The sequence below is a fragment of the Henckelia pumila genome, unplaced genomic scaffold (assembly GCF_033568475.1).
Source record: "Henckelia pumila isolate YLH828 unplaced genomic scaffold, ASM3356847v2 CTG_461:::fragment_3, whole genome shotgun sequence".
Classification (NCBI taxonomy): Eukaryota; Viridiplantae; Streptophyta; class Magnoliopsida; order Lamiales; family Gesneriaceae; genus Henckelia; species Henckelia pumila.
Window position 1 is genome coordinate 4491377 of NW_027331831.1, and position 18136 is coordinate 4509512.

General features: G+C 32.5%; 1 protein-coding gene across 1 annotated transcript; it reads right to left on the minus strand.

The window, feature by feature from the left end:
* Window positions 1-9506: 9506 nt before the first annotated feature.
* On the minus strand, window positions 9507-11685 carry LOC140871920 (uncharacterized). Its single transcript, XM_073274662.1, has 8 exons — window positions 11570-11685; window positions 11349-11482; window positions 11138-11273; window positions 10876-10911; window positions 10535-10790; window positions 10154-10322; window positions 9753-10042; window positions 9507-9599 (listed from the first exon to the last, which is right to left on the minus strand). The coding sequence occupies exons 1-8, from the start codon at window positions 11683-11685 to the stop codon at window positions 9507-9509; spliced, it is 1230 nt and encodes a 409-aa protein (XP_073130763.1).
* Window positions 11686-18136: the final 6451 nt, after the last annotated feature.

Genomic DNA, 18136 nt, shown 5'->3' on the forward strand with positions numbered 1-18136 from the left:
TGTGTAATTAATAAACAAATAAATAAGCAATCAATTAATTTTAGAGAAAATCTTAAAACTAATCTTCAAAATAGAAAAAAATTTACATAGTAAACCGGTTACAAATATAATTTATCATCGTATTGACAGAATTTGTATAATTTTTTAATTTTTTTACACTATAACAACAATATTGAAATTTAAATGAAATATTAAATATTGAGATAGTTATAAAAAATTTTATACATTTTAATTACATTTTTTATATATATATGACTCGATAATTTACTTATAAAAGTAATAATATAATTTTTTAATAATAATACGGTATATTCAAAAAGTAGAAAATAATATTTATTTTTATTTTTTATAAATATGTCGTGAATTTGTAATATTAGTTTTAGTATAAATTATATAATATCGGGTAATCAATTGATTTGGAAACCATAAAATAAAATGATTAAAATTATAATAATTAGAATAATTTATTTCTATGTAATAAAATTAAGTAAATATTTCAATAAATAAAGGAAATTGAATATTTTTTTTAACAAATAAAATAAAAAATTGCTTTCCGGAACTTCAATCTATGGTTAAATTTTCAAATATTTAATGAATTGAAATAAGATAATATATATTCTTAAAATTAATAATGGAGATATATCTAAATCAAAATATACAATTTAGATAATAGTTAATGTTTAATTTGATTTAACCAAAATTTTATAATATTTTTTTAAAATTCAAGATAAAACATAAAATATATAAATATTTTTACACGTGAGTTGTTAAAATTTTATTGTTTGATTATATCTAGAATAAAAATATGAATGCTTTAAACATAATAATTTTTATAATGAATGCAAAATATATGTTTGAAAGGTCAAACAAGATTTTATATGTATTTAGAAAGTCATAAATTGGGGTAATTTTGTCACCTAGTATAATAAAAATAAAATTAGAGTGTGATTAATACTTTTTGGAGAGTAAATAACATTATCTTTTATTAAATTATGATAGTGATTAATTCATAAATTTGGTGATTATACTAGATAAGATCAAATCAAACAAAACCAAATAATTAAACTCTGATAAGTTGATATAAATCAAGAACATAAGATCAAATCAATTATACAAGGCAAACTAGCAGTTTATCTAGATCAATCAGATCAGAACAAAACATCTCTCAGAGGAAAGAAAGAAAGTCAGGACAAATCAAATATTCTCAGAGCAAAACAGGTAGACCAGATCAGATCGAAGCTGCGAGCTTTCTAGCCAAAGGACAAAAAAGGGTTGTTGGGAATAGTTACATTAGACTCCGTACTCGACAATGATTCAAAAATTCCACTACATTTGGAGTAGTATGAGAACACGTGTCAATTGCTGATCAAATGTCTGATAAAATAGAGATAATTATTTCACCGGATACTTTTTTGAACGTTGCGAATAAAAGCTTGTAGATACTCGGCGATGATCAGCAAACGACAACTTTTGGCAAGCGAAGAACTCTTATCATTTCGATTCAAAGCCAAACAATTCTCATTTGTGAATCGTACTCAGCTAAAACAGATATCAGATCGAAAAGCATATAGAGATTTTTTTTATAAAAAAAAAAAGCTTATTGTTGATATCATATCGATCAAGTTCAAGCACTATGTGATATCTCAGAGTGATTTGTTGTAGAACAACTCTTGTGATTTTTATTTATAACTCAAATAGACGTTGATCTGTATTGAGAAGTTGTTATCAGGAGTTCCTTTCAAAGATTGATTGGATCGGATTTGTACAAACTATTTTGTAAATCAAATTCTTCTAGTGAAATCCTTCTGGAAACACAAGAAGGGGAGACATAGATGCTTTGACTTCGAACTTCCATATAAATCCCTCTCTTATCTTTACTTACTGCATTTACTCATTCAGTTTTCCTTAAGCTTTTTTTTAGTTCAGTTTTGCGAGAAAGATTTTTCTGTCTAAGTTCTTTCAAGCAAAATATTAGTTTAAACAAAAATACTTTTAACAAGCTGTTAAATCAGCTCAAAGTATCATAAAATTTTAAAGAGTATATTCACCCCTCTACAGTAATTTTCGATCCCAACAAATTATATTATCGTTTTATTAATTAATATATTTAAATATACAAGAAGTCAGTCGTTTGCTATCTAAAAAAAAATCGATCAAATTTATAACAACTTTGAATAATTAATCGGTTAATGTACATAAACTCCAAATTATTTAAAAAAAAAAAAAGAAATCTAGATGATTATCAAAAAAATAATAGTAAATACCAGTGTTATTAAAATCGGACCGGACCGACCGGTTCGATCGGTTCGACCGGGAACCGGTCGTCGGTCCGGTCCGGAACTTCATTAGGAACCGGAAAACCGGTCCAACCGGTCAGAACCGGTCAAAATCGGTCAATAACCGGAAAAACGGTTCAACCGATTGAACCGGTTTTTCGAATTTTATTTATTTTTTTTTGAAAATTTGAATTTTTTATTTTAAAAACTTTAAATTTAATATATTTTTATATATATACATGATTATTTGGAATTTGTACTTCATTAAAAAATTATTTTAATAATTATTTATTTTTTAAAAATTAAATAATTAATTATTTAAATAATTTAAAACTATAATTGACATTTTGAATATATTTACATATTTATTTAGCTTTCAAACTATGACAAATATATATATTTTTTGTCTATTTATATATATTTTTGAGTTTTTAAAATTCAAAATATATTATTTATTAGATTATATTATATAAACGGTTTTCCGGTTCGACCGTCCGGTTAAAACGGTCCGACCGGTTGGACCATTTTTTTTAGATAGACCGGTTCGATCACCGGTCCGGTTATAAAAACACTGGTAAATAATTTTCAAAAAAATTTAATATATTTAGCATGTTCAAATTCTAGAAAAGTATAAAGTGTCGAAATAACATAAAATTAATTATTAAATCATGATAAAATCTCATGCATAAAAATATCATGACTAAATAATATTCTCATGTCAATCCATGCATACTTAAAATATCTCATACTCATGCAAACCATAAAATATTATTCATGTACGGAAATTAAAACTCTTTAACTCAAAAACTAAAACTATTTAAAAATCACATAATAACAATAACTCAAATTAAGCTATGGTCATGGGTACTAGCTGCTGCCATGGATGCTCGTACGCCTTCGCCGCCAGTTGGGACCACATCATCATGGACTGACTCATGCTCACCTGCATCATTTAAATCTAGTGAGCCTAGAAGCTCAACACGTTCTATCCTTATATAACAACATGAAACCATATACAAGCACTCATCTTATAAAATATCATACATATAACTTATACATGCATGTTCTTAAAAACGTTACATAATGCTGCATCTTAAACATCATCATCATATCTCATCATAAACATTAACATCATAACTTTATACTTATTACTTATCATAATATGACATGTCTTAAATTCTTAAAACTCAACAGGTTGCATCAATGTCAGTGCCCTCATACTTAACGATTGATCAATCATAAAAACCAATGTACATGGCGGTGGGGTTTACATCTCTATGCTGTCACTTCACCAACACTCAATGCTGGATCCATAAGCTCATCTTATTCTTAAACAGAAAGGTCACCGGGCCCAGGTATCCCGGCCTCCAACCACATCACTTTTCACCTTCACCTCAACTTCCTTAAAACTTTATTTTTCTTAACATGTCCTTAAATTTCTCATTAAAATTCTTTCATGATGCATGAACTTAAAAATCATCATTATTCCTTTATTTCATAAAAATTCGTCCGTAAATATATATTTAATTTATTTTTATAAAAATCATACTTATATACTAAAATAATATAAGCAACAATTAAATATACATTTACGGACTATGTATTTTTGTAAGGACTTGTTCGAACTGCTGACCCTTAACTAAAACCCATAAATTTTTAGACTGACTCATTATTATCTTAGCACATCTTAATAGTCTAATATCTACTTGGTATGTCTCAATAACTTACAGTTAGCCCACTTATTTACTCAAGCTCATTTTTAGGGATGTAAATGAACCGAACGGTTCACGAGCTATTCGAAGCTCGGCTCGGTAGAAAGCTCGTTTGATAAGTGGTAAGGCTTAGTCTTATCGCGCCCAAATTAACTCACTCAATTCAAACAAATAAATATGTAGTAGCGAGAGTAGGGATCATTCCCACGAGAAAGGTGCAATTTATTTTGTTCTTAAAAATACTGAAAATAAATAAAAGGGAATTTTGGGTTTTTGAAATTAACTATCGGAAATTAAAAGCAAATTAAAATAAATTTTACCAACTAGCATGCAATAATTAAAATTATAACAAATTAATCAATTAAAACAAGTCTTGGTATCGATCGACTACACCCTTGAAATTATTCATTCGATCATTGATCATCTAAAAATAATTAATTACCATTGAATATTCATCATTGAAAACTTATTTCATATTTCACCTTAATCCTAGTTAACTAGACACAAGCGTTCTAAATTAACCCTCACCAATGAATTAACCCAATATAAGCGATTAGATTTAAATCCAAGGTAGCATGCAAACTAGTAAACTGATGAATCTAAACAACACATACACAAGCGGATATATTTAATCTTGTCAATCATTGTTCCTACAATTTAATAAACTCACAAGCGGAAGATTATTAATTGCAGTTGCTTTACAAATTAGATGATTTAAAAAATTACGGATTTGAGTTCTAATTTAGCAGTAGATTGTATGAAAAATCATCAGGTGATCAATCCAATAATCAAATACACAAGCATGACAATCAATTCCAAACAACTCTTGATACTCAATTGAAATTAAACAATGAAAAACTGAATCTCACAAATAAATAAACTCAAGTGTTCTTCTTCATCAACCACGTTCTAAAGCCTAGCCACAAATATTCATGAAAATTCCAAGAAAAATCAAAGAAGAGAAGAAAACTAAGAAAAGTTAGAATAAAATCTAGCTGCCAAAGAATACTTGATGTTCTCCCACGTCTAATCCGTCTCTAAAATCGGAATAAAACGTATTAAATATATCCTAGAGTCCTCAAAAGACAAGTTTCTTAATTTAAAATATTTTCCCAAACTGCGCAGCTCGCTCGATCGGTTGAACTTGACAGATCGAGCAAGCAAAACTCTGTTTTGATTCTTCCGTCTTTCTTCTTCTGGCCGCTTGATCGGTGGAATATGGCAGATCGAGCGGAAAAATCTATGCCTCAAAATATTTTCTACTTCCATGACGCCCGCTCGATCAGTTGAATGATGCAGATCGAGCGGCCAAAACTCTGACTCGATTTTTCAGCCAAAATGCTACATCCTACACAATAACTCGAAGCATGTAATGTAGACACGATGCATGAAATATGAACAAAATACTTAATTACAACATATAAATTGTAACTCCCAGAAATTCGTCACGTAAATTCACATGCATAACTAGGAGATTTAATGATTTTAAAATAAAGTGAAAATGTGTTAAATTAGTTTTATGACTTATTATGTTAATTATGTGATTTATGTGCATGTTTTAAATGTTATTACAGCATTTAACCCGCTATTATGGAATTTACGAATTTATTTGATAAAAGTTATTTTGCGATAGCATAGACGTGACCGTGGACGAACGAGATAAAAGTTTTCATCCAAAAATTTATGACTAGAATTTTTAGGAATTATAAATTAGTATTTTAAGATTTTATTTTAAAAAATAATAGTTTTAATATATATATATATATGTATAAAATCTCATTTTTCACTAAAATGAGCCATTTTATGGGCTTTTAAAATGCTTTTAAATTCCCTTAATTTATTATTACGAAAATTAAAAGATTTATATCATATATTTTTGTGGGCTTAGAAGTGTCTAATTTATTTTAATTATTTAATTAACCCAACCCATTATACACACAAATATATACCTAGAAATCTCCCTCATTCCTTCCCCTACATCACGTCTAAACAATCAGCCGCCTCCATTAAAAAAACCAGCAGACCCTCTCCCTTCACACCACACACAACACGATTACTTTGAAGAAAAATCACGAGTTCGATTTGCCGTTCGTCCCGGAGATCAATCTACGCGTCGGTAACGTATATTCGAGTGAATAAATCACAAAGGCACGTTTCGATTCCCTTCTTGAACACCATTTGAGTCATATTGCACTGATTTATGCATAAAAGGATTCATTTTGCGTGTGTAAGTGGTTTTGATTGAAGATCATGCATGAATTTTTGAGCAGTTCACGTTTATGGCTTGAATATCATATTTTCTCATGTTTTTCTGCTATGACACGTTCCAGCATGCTGATCCATGGTTAGGGGTCTGATTTAGAGTCCCTAGGATCGACTTGTATTGGTTCATGAACCAGGAATAGGCTGAAAATGAAATAAGAACAGAAACATGCACCAGGCGCGCAGATTGAGCAGTTCTGAGAGAATTGATCGTGTAGGCTGTATGGTGCGAGTTCGAGGCTGGTTCCAGTTGTGTTAGAATCCCTCCAGGTGGGTTTCTGGCCGGTAATGGCCGAATATGGGCGGCTGAACGGCCTGAAGTCTGAGTTGGTGTTCTGCGCGCGAGCAGATTTTAGGCAGAGGAAGAAGGGACTGGTTTCGGGTCTATGGGATGAGTTATGGGCTGGGGTTTGTCTTGTTGGAACCCTCTGGATGTGGGCTAGGTAGGTTGGGTGGTGCTTTGGCCGGTTGTGGCCGGATTCAGGCGGTCGAAGCCCATATAGGGCTGTTGGTCGTTGGTCATAGACTCATGGGACAGCCTAGCTTAAGTTCTGAATTTTGGTGTTTTGGGGGCCGGGCTCGGGTTTTTGAGTCCGGGTTGGGTCTAAAATATTGTGAGTTAAGTTAGATGAGTCCGGGTTCGGGTCCGGGTTATATTGGTTGGACTTGGGTATTTTAATTTATTTTTATTAATAGTTTAAGTTATGATTTAATGAGCAGATTAAGTGGTTAATGGGCTTAAGAAATTTATTGGATAAGGTTAAGTATTAATTGGGATTGAATAATACATTTGAGCTAAAATATAAGTTAATAGGCCTAAGGTCAGTTATTGAGTCAGTCTAGAATTTTTATGAGCTTAAGTTTAAGGGAGGGGTCAGCAGCTCGAACAAGTCCTTGGAAAAATAAATGAACCGTAAATATATATTTAATATATGCATGTATTTTATTTGTTATATAAGTATGATTTTTAAGAAAATAAATTAAATATATATTTACGGGCAAATTTTCATGAAAATAAAGAAATAAGTGAGAATTTTCAAGTTCATGCATCATGTAAGAATTTTTATAATAAGTTTAAATGCATGTTAAGAAAAATATATTTTTTTATGGAAGTTGAAGTGAAGGTGGAAAGTGATGTGGTTGGAGGCTGGAATACCTGGGCCCGGTGACCTTCCTAATGATGTATAAGTATGATGAGCTTATGGATCCAGCTGAGAGGGCTGGTGAAGTGGCAGCACAGAGGTGGAAACCCCACCGCCGCGTACGTTGGTTTATAGATTGATCAATCACTTAGTATGATGCCACCGACATGGATACGACCTGTTGAGAACTAAAAAATCATGATAAGTTATTTTATGAGATTTATTAAGTATGATGATATATGTTTAGCATTATGATAAATCAGTATAATTATTTTATTTCATGTTTATATGCATATAATTTTAAGATCATACACGTATAATTATTATTCACGTATTTTATATGATGTGTGCTTGTGTGTGGTTTCATTTTGTTACGTAAGGATAGAACGTGCTGAGCCTCTAGGCTCACTAGATTTAAATGGTGCACGTGAGCAAAATGTCAATAAGGATAATGTGTTCTCGACTGGCGGCGAGAGCATATGAGTTTTCAGGCGGCTAGAACCCGTGACCATTGCTCTAAGATGAATTTTATGTTGAGACTAGAACATTTATTTCCGCATATGTTTTATTATTATAGATTTTTAGTATATGCATGGATTTTACGTTTAAGTATTTATTTTCTAAGTTTTCATGAATTTTTGTGAAAAAAATATTATTTAGGAATTTTATTATGGCATTCTTATAAATTATTATTTAGTAATTAATTTGAAGTGTTTAATTGCATGTGTGTACTTTTATTGTATCTTTTGTGTATTTTTTATTTTAAATTAAGTAAAGTTATTTTTAAGTATGATATATATATGTATGAGCATATATATATTTATATTCATTATTTTATTATCAGAGAGTTTTTTTTTAAAAAAAAATCAGTAGAAGTCATAGGTCGTTTCATAAATACATGCAAAACAACAAAATAATATTAAAATATGCAACACAAACACGACTATCAATTCCCCCACACTTAATCCTTGCTCGCCCTCGAGCAAGTCATGCAAAAACAAAATGGAAACATAACAAAAACATAAGGAATGACGAATCATGCATAACATAGCCTCAATGAAGTTTCTCCCACAAAAACAAGCTTACGAATACTCTCGATTTTTCATGATACACCTCCAGTCGAATATGAACGTGTGTGTATCATGTTACCCCAGCTACATGCAACTTAAAAAGACATAGTTTCAAGACTGTTCGCTGACCTATGTCACATCAATGTGAGTATTACCATCAAGATCCCCTCATCCCAACAATCTTTAAACACAACACAACTCTCTTGAGATATAATTACGCACCTCCGAATTTTGCATCCGATTTTCTTAAACCCCAATAATTACCCGCAAACTTAGCTATAACTAAGATAGGATTCGAATTTCAATCCCCTCGTTTATAGCCCGGATGGAGCTACAATCCCATTGGATCCGCAAACTTAGCCATGGAACAGTTAATAGAATTTCAATCACTATCCAAGCCCTGATGAAATTGTTAATTCAAAATTTTTCAAAATTTTAACCCTATTTGATCCGTATACTTAGTCAAGAACAAGATAATTAGGATTTCAATCTCTTGCTCATAACCCAGATGGAGTTAATTTTATTTTCCCAAAATTTTCATAAAAAAATATTTTAGCAGGTGCGCCCAAGATCGTATATGTCATATCAAAAAGATCATCAAGATTCAAGAAACTATCAATTTCACATACACATATTGTCGTGCAATGGTCCAACAAACATCAACATCATCTAATACATCGCTACAATTCACTGGTTAAACATGCGTGCTTAAGATTATTCACAATTCAACCTACGGTTTCTCATATCCAATCAAGAGTAAAAAAATTTCAAAAATTTCATTTTTTTCCAATTTCATCATCATAGGCTAACAATCTTCATCCTCTACTTATGCAAACGAACAAACAAGAAACACAAACAAGACAACGCACGAACTATATGCAGAAATGCAATAAAACAAATGCAAAACAAAATGCCAAACAATAAATGCACCCCCCACTTATCTAAAGCATTGCCCTCAATTCTTCAGAACACAAAAACACAAACATAACAACACAAATAACAAAAAGACAATGATATGCAAATGTAAAACAGAACTCCCCTGGTTCAAGTGTTGGCGTTGTCATCCTCTTCCATGTCTAGCAGAATAACGGAAGAATCATATTGAAACTTGGACTGCGGAGGTGGAGGCACTCGATTCTGAAAACAAGGAAACAAAATGAAAAAAAAACTAAATGAAAAGAAAGAACACTGGGTTTCCTCCAGCCAGCGCCTCTATTTACATTCTTCGGCCCGATTATATGCTTCTGATGTTCATGGTGGTTCATATCTAGTTGTCTTGTCCACATTCACCCATTTGAACACTTTCACAGTTAATTTTGATATTTTCTTTGAATTCCTATAAATCCTAAGCTCTTCAGCTTTTGGTACATGCAGATCAGAAAGAGAAATTTTAACAGGTCTTGCCATTACTTCCTTCAACTTACCCTCGTTCACAACTTTCTTATGTTTTTGTGACAAGTAATCAATGATATCAATATTATTAACAGCACTTTCACAACTAGGAAAATTCAGGTTCTCAAAAATATTAAACTTGAAAATCTCCCCATCAAATTCCATAGTGAGAGTACCATTATTAACATCTATAACAGACTTTGAAGTTTTAATAAATGATCATACTAGCAAAATTGAGCTCTTCAAATCATTGTTTTTCATGTCAAGAACATAAAAATCAGCAGGAAAAACCAAATTACCAACTTGCACAAGAACATCCTCTATCACACCCCTAGGATAAATAGTAGATATATCAGTCATCTGGATAACAGTTGCAGTTTCATTCAAAGGCCTTAGTTTTAAGGAAGCATAAACCGAGTACGGCATGACATTAATCGATGCTCCTAAGTTTAACATGGCCGTATCAAGCTGAACATCTTTTATTTTACAATGAATCGAAAACATACATGGATCCTTGTATTTTATGGGTATTTTTCTTTGAATCACAGCAAAAAATTTTCTCCTAATTCAACTTTCTAGCATCCCTACAGTTTGTGTTTTATTTTCGCAATACACAATTCTTTTAAAAATTTAGCATAACGAGTTACTTGCTTGATAACATCTAACAATGAAATATTTACCTCACATTTACGAAAAGTTTCATACAACCCCTTAATACCTTCATCCTTCTTAGACTCTTTCAATGCAAGGGAAAAAGAAGCTACAGGTTTATACTCAGAAAGAGGAGGACACTTACCTCTTGGTGCTTTCTTTTGAATAGGTTCACTCTCCTCTACCTTGGATTCATTCACATCTTCATTCTGTACTGTTTCTTTCACCATTTTTTCATGAACCTTCAACTCTCTTCCACTTCTCAAGGTGATTGCACTTAATTTTCTTTTGGATTCATGACAGTCTGAGATGGTAAACCGTTAGAATGTTGTGCTTCCAACCTGTTAACTACGGTTGCCAACTGTCGCACCTGAGTGTTAAAGTGTTGGATATTTGCTCTCGTTTCCTGTTGAAAATTTAAAGTATTAGTTGCAAGATCCTTAACAATGTTTTCTAGAAACTCACCAGGCGCTGGAATTTGAGGACGTTGTGGTGGAAGATGATACGGTAGCCTATATGTTTGATTATTCGGTTGCACATGAGGTGCAAGCTGATTCACTTGAGGGTTTTCGTATCTAAGATTGGGATGATCCTTCCAACCTGGATTGTATGTGTTGGAATAAGGATCATACTTTTGTTGCGGTGGCCCGGGAAATCCTCCAGTGGCATTCACTTGTTCGACCGATTCCTCTTGAATAGTGAGACACATGTCAGTAGCATGTCCCACTGCAGCACAAATTCCACACTTTTTCACATTCTGTCCATTCCCTACAGTCATTTGACGCACAAGAGACGTTAAATCAATCAGTTGTTGTTCAAGGAAAGAAACATTTACCTCGTTACTTCTTATGGGTGCAGAATAACTTCTGTTGGTGCCAAATTGTTGAGAATTGGCAGTCATATTCTCTATTAGGTTCCTTGCAGCTTGCGGTGTTTTATCAACAAACACTCCTCCATTGACCGCGTTTATCATACTCCTGTCATGAGGCAACAAACCTTCATAGCAGTATTGGATTAAAATATTTTCACTTATCTGGTGTTGCGGAACACAAATCTTCTTGAACCGCTCCCAGTATTCGTGCTGTGATTCTCCCGTAATTTGCTTGATTGCATATATCTCCTTTCGGATATTCGCTGCTCTAGAAGCTGGGAAGTATTTCTCCAGAAAAATCATCTTCATTTCAGTTCAGGTCATGATGGATCCAGAGGGTAAATAGTATAGCCAATCCTTTGCAGCACTCTTCAAAAAGAAAGGGAAGGCTCTATGTTGGATTTGCTCATTTGTTACTCCATGGGGTTTCATACTCGTGCATACCACATGGAATTCCATTAAGTGCTTGAGGGGTCCTCACCTGCAAGACCATGAAACAAAGGTAATAAATGAATTAATCCGGATTTTAACTCAAATGTAACATTAGCTTCCATAGTGGGAAAAGTGATGCATAACGGCGACTGGTTTAAATCAAGAGTGCCCAGTTGTCTCAAGCTCAAATTTGCAGCCATCTCCTCTCTAGGCTCTTCAAGTAGAACTTCGTCTTCTTCATCTAATTTCCTTCGAGCCTTTTTCTTTCTTCTATGAAGTATTCTCTCTATCTCCGAATCGTAGGGGAATTCTTCTTCAGAAGACTCTCCTGTAAGCATTAACAAACCCGAGAAGCACTGGGAAGAAGAAAATAAAAAAAAATAATGAAAAGAAAAAATAAAAGAACACAATCAAATTAAACGCCCTACCCGAAAACGGCGTCAAAATTTGGTACGCTTAGTCGTATTGCGCCCAAATTAACCAAACTCAACTCAAACAAATAAATATGTAGTAGCGATAGTAAGAATCATTCCCATGAGAAAGGTGCAATTTATTGTGTTCTTAAAAATACTGAAAATAAATAAAAGGGGATTTTGGGTTTTTGAAATTAACTACCGAAAATTAAAAGCAAATTAAAATAAATTATACCATCTAGCATGCAATAATTAAAATTATAACGAATTAATCAATTAAAACAATCTTTGGTATCGGTCGACTACACCCTTGAAATTATTCATTCGATCATCGATCATCAAAAAACATTAATTATCTTTGAATATTCATCATTGAAAACTTAATTACTATTTCACCTTAATCTTAGTTAACTAAACACAAGCGTTCTAAATTAACTTCCACCAATGAATTAACCTAATACAAGCGATTAGATTTAAATCCAAGGCAGCATGCAAACTAGTGAAACTGATGAATCTAAACAAAACACACACAAGCGGATGTATTTAATCTAGTCAATCGTTGTTCCTACAATTTAATAAACTCACAAGCGGACGATAATTAATTGTAGTTGCTTCACAAATTAGATGATTCAAACAATTGCGGAATTGGATTCTAATTTAGCAGTAGATTGTATGAAAAATCATCAGGTGATCAATCCAATAATCAAACACACAAGCATGACAATCAATTTCAAACAACTCTTGATACTCAATTGAAATTAAACAATGAAAAACTGAATCTCACAAATAAATAAACTCAAGTGTTCGTCTTCCTCAGCCATGTTCTAAAGCCTAGCCACACATATTCATGAAAATTCGCAAGAAAAATCAAAAGAAGAGAAGAAAACTAAGAAAAGTTAGAATAAAACCTAGCCGCCAAAGAATACTTGGTGTTCTCCCACGTCTAAGTCTGATAATCCGTCCCTAAAATCGGAATAAAACGTATTAAATATATCCTAGAGTCCTCAAAAGACAAGTTTGCTAATTTAAAATATTTTTCCAAACTGTGCAGCTCGCTCAATCGGTAGAACTTGACAGATCGAGCGAGCAAAACTCTGTTTCGATTATTCCGTCTTTCTTCTTCTGGCCGCTCGATCGGTGGAATATGGCAGATCGAACGGAAAAATCTCTGGCTCAAAATCTTTTCTACTCCCATGATGCCCACTCGATCGGTTGAATGATGCAGATCGAGCGGCCAAAACTCTAACTCGATTTTCCAGCCAAAAAACTACATCCTACACAATGAACCCGGGAGCATGTAATGTAGACATGATGCATGAAATATGAACAAAATACTTAATTACAACATATAAATACATGCAAAACAACAACAGAATAATATTAAAACATGCAACACAAACACGACTATCAGTAAGCTTATCGAGCTGAGCCCGTGCTTGATTTTGAGCTCGACAATTTTCACAAGCCGAGCTTGAGCTTAAGGATGTTTAGCTCGTGAGCTCGCGAACATGTTTTTTAATAGGCTCGGGAGCCCGAGCTTGGGCTCGGCTTGTTTAGGAGGCTCGCTAGTATAGGCTCGAGCTCGGCTCGGCTCATTTAGGAGGCTTGCGAGCTCCAGCTTGGTTTGCCTCGTTTCGAAGGCTCACGAATATGTTCATTTAATTTATGTAATTTTATATAGTTTGAGTTTGAGTGAAAAAATAAAAAAATATTAATATTAATGCAAATGACATGATTAGAACATAATACTTTGTTGAAATAAAGATGAATTTACAATATATAAGATGTAGTCACAATTTGTATTTTTTATTTTATCTTTAAAGTCATTGTATTAAAATTCACTTAACGAGCACGAGCTTCCTTAACGAGTCTGCTAATGAGCCTTGCCTAACGAGCCCGAAAACGAGCTCACTAACGAGCCCGAAAATGAGCCGAACTTGATCCAAACTCGTTTAATATGATAAACGAGCCGATCTCGAGCTGAGATCGAGCCAAGCCCGAGCTTTTATATATACTAAATGAACTGAGACCGAGCCTTATGATAAAAGCTCAGATCGGGCTCGAGCTCGATACTGTTCGGTTCGGCTCAACTCATTTACATCCCTACTCATTCTCATGGACCACTAGACCCATGAAACTAATGGACTCATTTAAATTATTAATTAAGCCCAAGTTATCAAATTTATAGCACAATTAATTAATTAATCAACCCAATTAAGCCCATAAATTCCTAACTTAAACTCTTATTCACTTAAATTAAAAATACCCAAGCTCAAATAATATAATCCGGACCCGGACTTAACTAACCTGACCCACTATATTTCAGTCCTGGCCCGGACCCAAAAACCTGAGCCCGACCCCCCAAAACCCAAAATCAAACCCTAGCCCCTCACCCTATCTTTACGTGACAGCCCCCCACCTTCAGCCTTCTCCTGCCCAGCTCCGGCCACCCCTAGCCGGAGCGCTGCCGGTAGGACCTCCCCAGAGTCCTGTCGGTCCTAGCTAACCCAACCCTAGCCCAGCCATAGCCTCATATATTCGAACCGAACCCACTTCTTCCCCTAAAGCCTGCGCGCGATCTGCACCCCATGCACAGCCACGCCCAGTCCTGGTTCCAGCCCACTCCATGGTCGAACCCTCACACCAAACCAACCCTAAGGACCCTAGCTAGGACCCCGAACCACTAGGAAGTAGTCTTAAATAGCCATGAATGAAAAAACCATGACAAATTTGGGACATCATACTAAAAAACGTAAAACATGCATAATACTTTGATGAATCTCATACAAATTGAAACCACAAGCATAAATCAGATCATTCATCTTAAAAGCAGTGTAATATGATCTAAATGGTGAGCAAAAATGGATTCGAGACGTGCCTTTGCGTTAAAGCTTGAAACTACGTTACCGTCGCGTAGATCGCCTTCCGGAACGAACGGGGCGTCGAACCTTCGAGATTTCTCAAAATTTAGGTGAAAGTGTGTGTAAGTGTGTGTATGGAGGCTGTGAAATTTTATGGAGGCGTCTGAGAAGGTATTCATGTGATGATGGAGAAGAATGAGGCTTAATATTTGATATATATTTGCATGTTTAATGGGTTGGGCTTAACTAATAAATTAAACTAAGTTAAAAACATTTAAGCCCACTAATTATCAGATTAAGAACTAATAATTTTCGTAATATATAAGTATAAGTTTTTGAAAGTACCTTAAAAGTCCATAGAATGACCTATTTTGGTTAAAAATAGGTTTCTATACATATATATATATATATATATATATATATATATTAAAACTCTTATTTTCTAAAAATAAAATCTTAAAATAATAATTTATCACTCTTACAAATCCTAGTCATGAATTTTGGATGAAAACATTTATCTCGTTCGTCCACGGTTCCGTCTACGCGATCGCAAAATAACATTTGTCAAAAAAATTTATAAATTTCATAATAGCGGGTTAAATGCTAAAATAACATTAAATCATGCAAATAAATCACATAATTCACATAATAGCATATAAAAATCATTTAACCCATTTTTATTTATTTTTTTAAATCATTAAATTTCTTAGTTATGCATGCGGGTTTACGTAACGAATTTTTGGGCGTTACAATATATCTATTATATTATATTGAGTGTGAGATCACATCAAATTGGTACGTTGATGTGATATCTTTCTTTTTTATGTTTTTTTTTAATTTTTTTAAAATTATTTAATTTTTTTTATTTTTTACATTTATTTAATAAAAAACAGATTGTATGAGCACACAACGTATAAGCAAAATTCAATTGTATAAGCACGCAATGTATGTACGCAAAAATACACTGTATACGTTGCGTGCAATTCAGTACTAGATCAAATCAAATAACCCATATAAAATGTGTGTACATTATATTTCTCTTCTTTTTTTATTGCTGTGATTGCGTACTATAAAAAATAACACAAAAACTCTTATGATTCGATCTCAAGGTTAATTTTGTGAGACATATATATTATTCGAATCGATTCAGAAAAATATTATTTTTTATGTCAAAAACATTATTTTCATTGTAAACATGAATCAGATCAATATATCGTATCATACAAGACTTACTTAAAAAATAAATAGTATCACAATAAAGCGATGCATTTAGTCGAACACTTTTGTCTCATACTATAATTACAAAGCCATTATAACAAAAAGACCTTTTTTTTTCTTGTTATTTCAACATCTGCCTAACATACAACGTCTTTTATTGAAAATTTAAGTCTATTTATTTCCCATCAATCTTATAAACACTTACAAGGAATCTAATTTAAGGTATCACTTTTTTAATCATACTATTATTCTTATGTGCTGTTCAAATTAGAGGGGAAGATAGTAAATTAGTAAATGACTCGTATTCGGACACTGTGAAATTCATCGGCTAAATGGAATATTAATTAATCGATAAGAGTGATTTTATTTTTTTGACAAGTTTAAGAGTGATTTTATGAATCAATGAAATATTTTAAAAATCGATATTGTATTTATAGTTGGGACGAAAAGAAAATGTGGAAATTCCATTTGAGACGGTAGAGTACCTTGTGATTTTAAACAAAACTTTATCCACTTTCATGGCCACTTTTTCACTCACATATAATTAATTTGAGGTTTTCATATATATATATATATATATATATCATTAAAATATAAGAAAAATAATTTATATTACGTTTTTTTTTAAAAAAACATTCCAAACTTTGAGATTAAAATAAATCCCCAATTATAGTGAATAAATCACTATTTTCCAACAAAAAAGTGAAAAATTATTTATTATTATTATTATAATAATGATTATTAGTATTAATAATTACTATTTAATAAAATAAGATGATGTTATAGTAACTACCTTTTGGTATTTTTATGTGAACTTTCAAAAATAACCCTATTTAATAAATAAATAAAAAAACTGTTTTGCAATTTTAATTTCTTCAATACAACTTTCCCACAATTTCATACATCATGTTTGACATATTTTAATTTCAAAATTCAAAACTAACTCTTAGATATATTAATTCAAAAAATAAGAACTTTTATCATAAATTATTTTTTAATACGATAATTTAATAAACACACGCATTGCAGACGCAAGTTATTATAAAAGATGACGTTGCTGCTCGCAACCGCTACCCTAGGTGTACATTAGGTAAACTATCGGGTTAACGTAATAACTTACAAATCACGTTAATTAGATAAATCACACAGAGCTTATCCGATAATTTGTTGATAAGATAATCAAACTATTGATCATTAACAAAACGATCGTCTACTATATCAACTCAGACACCTGTTTAAAGACGATTTCATTCTTATATTTTTGTTTGTGACGATCTTGTAACAATATATCCCTATCCCGATTAGGGCTGAGATACCGAACCAAAATACCGAATTTTCGGGATATCGTACCGAAAGTTTTTCAATATATACATTTTTTTTGTATATCGAATTTTTTTCGGTATCTATACGGTATTAGTATGAGTTTTTTCCATACCAAAATTTAGGAATTTCGATATCGGTATCGATATGAATTTTTTTCATACCAATATTTTTGATACGGCATACCGAAAACCCATCCCTAATCCCGATCAATCTATTTTTGGTTGAAAGCGGTTTTCAAATTTCTAACCATGTAATGACGACATAGGCCATGTGAGAGCTCCTTAATTGGATGCATTGTCGAGGCTCTTTTTTCTAAGTGGATTAACAAACCTACGTGCCCAAAATAGATTCACATGGCCATATATTATTTAATTTTCCCTAAACGGGTGCAAAATATTTTATTGCAACCTTCATGTCACTCGATTCACTCGAAGGCAATCAATTATTTATAATTCTCTACGATATGAAGTCAAAATATTAAAACTTGCCAGTTTGGCAAATTCGACTTCGAAT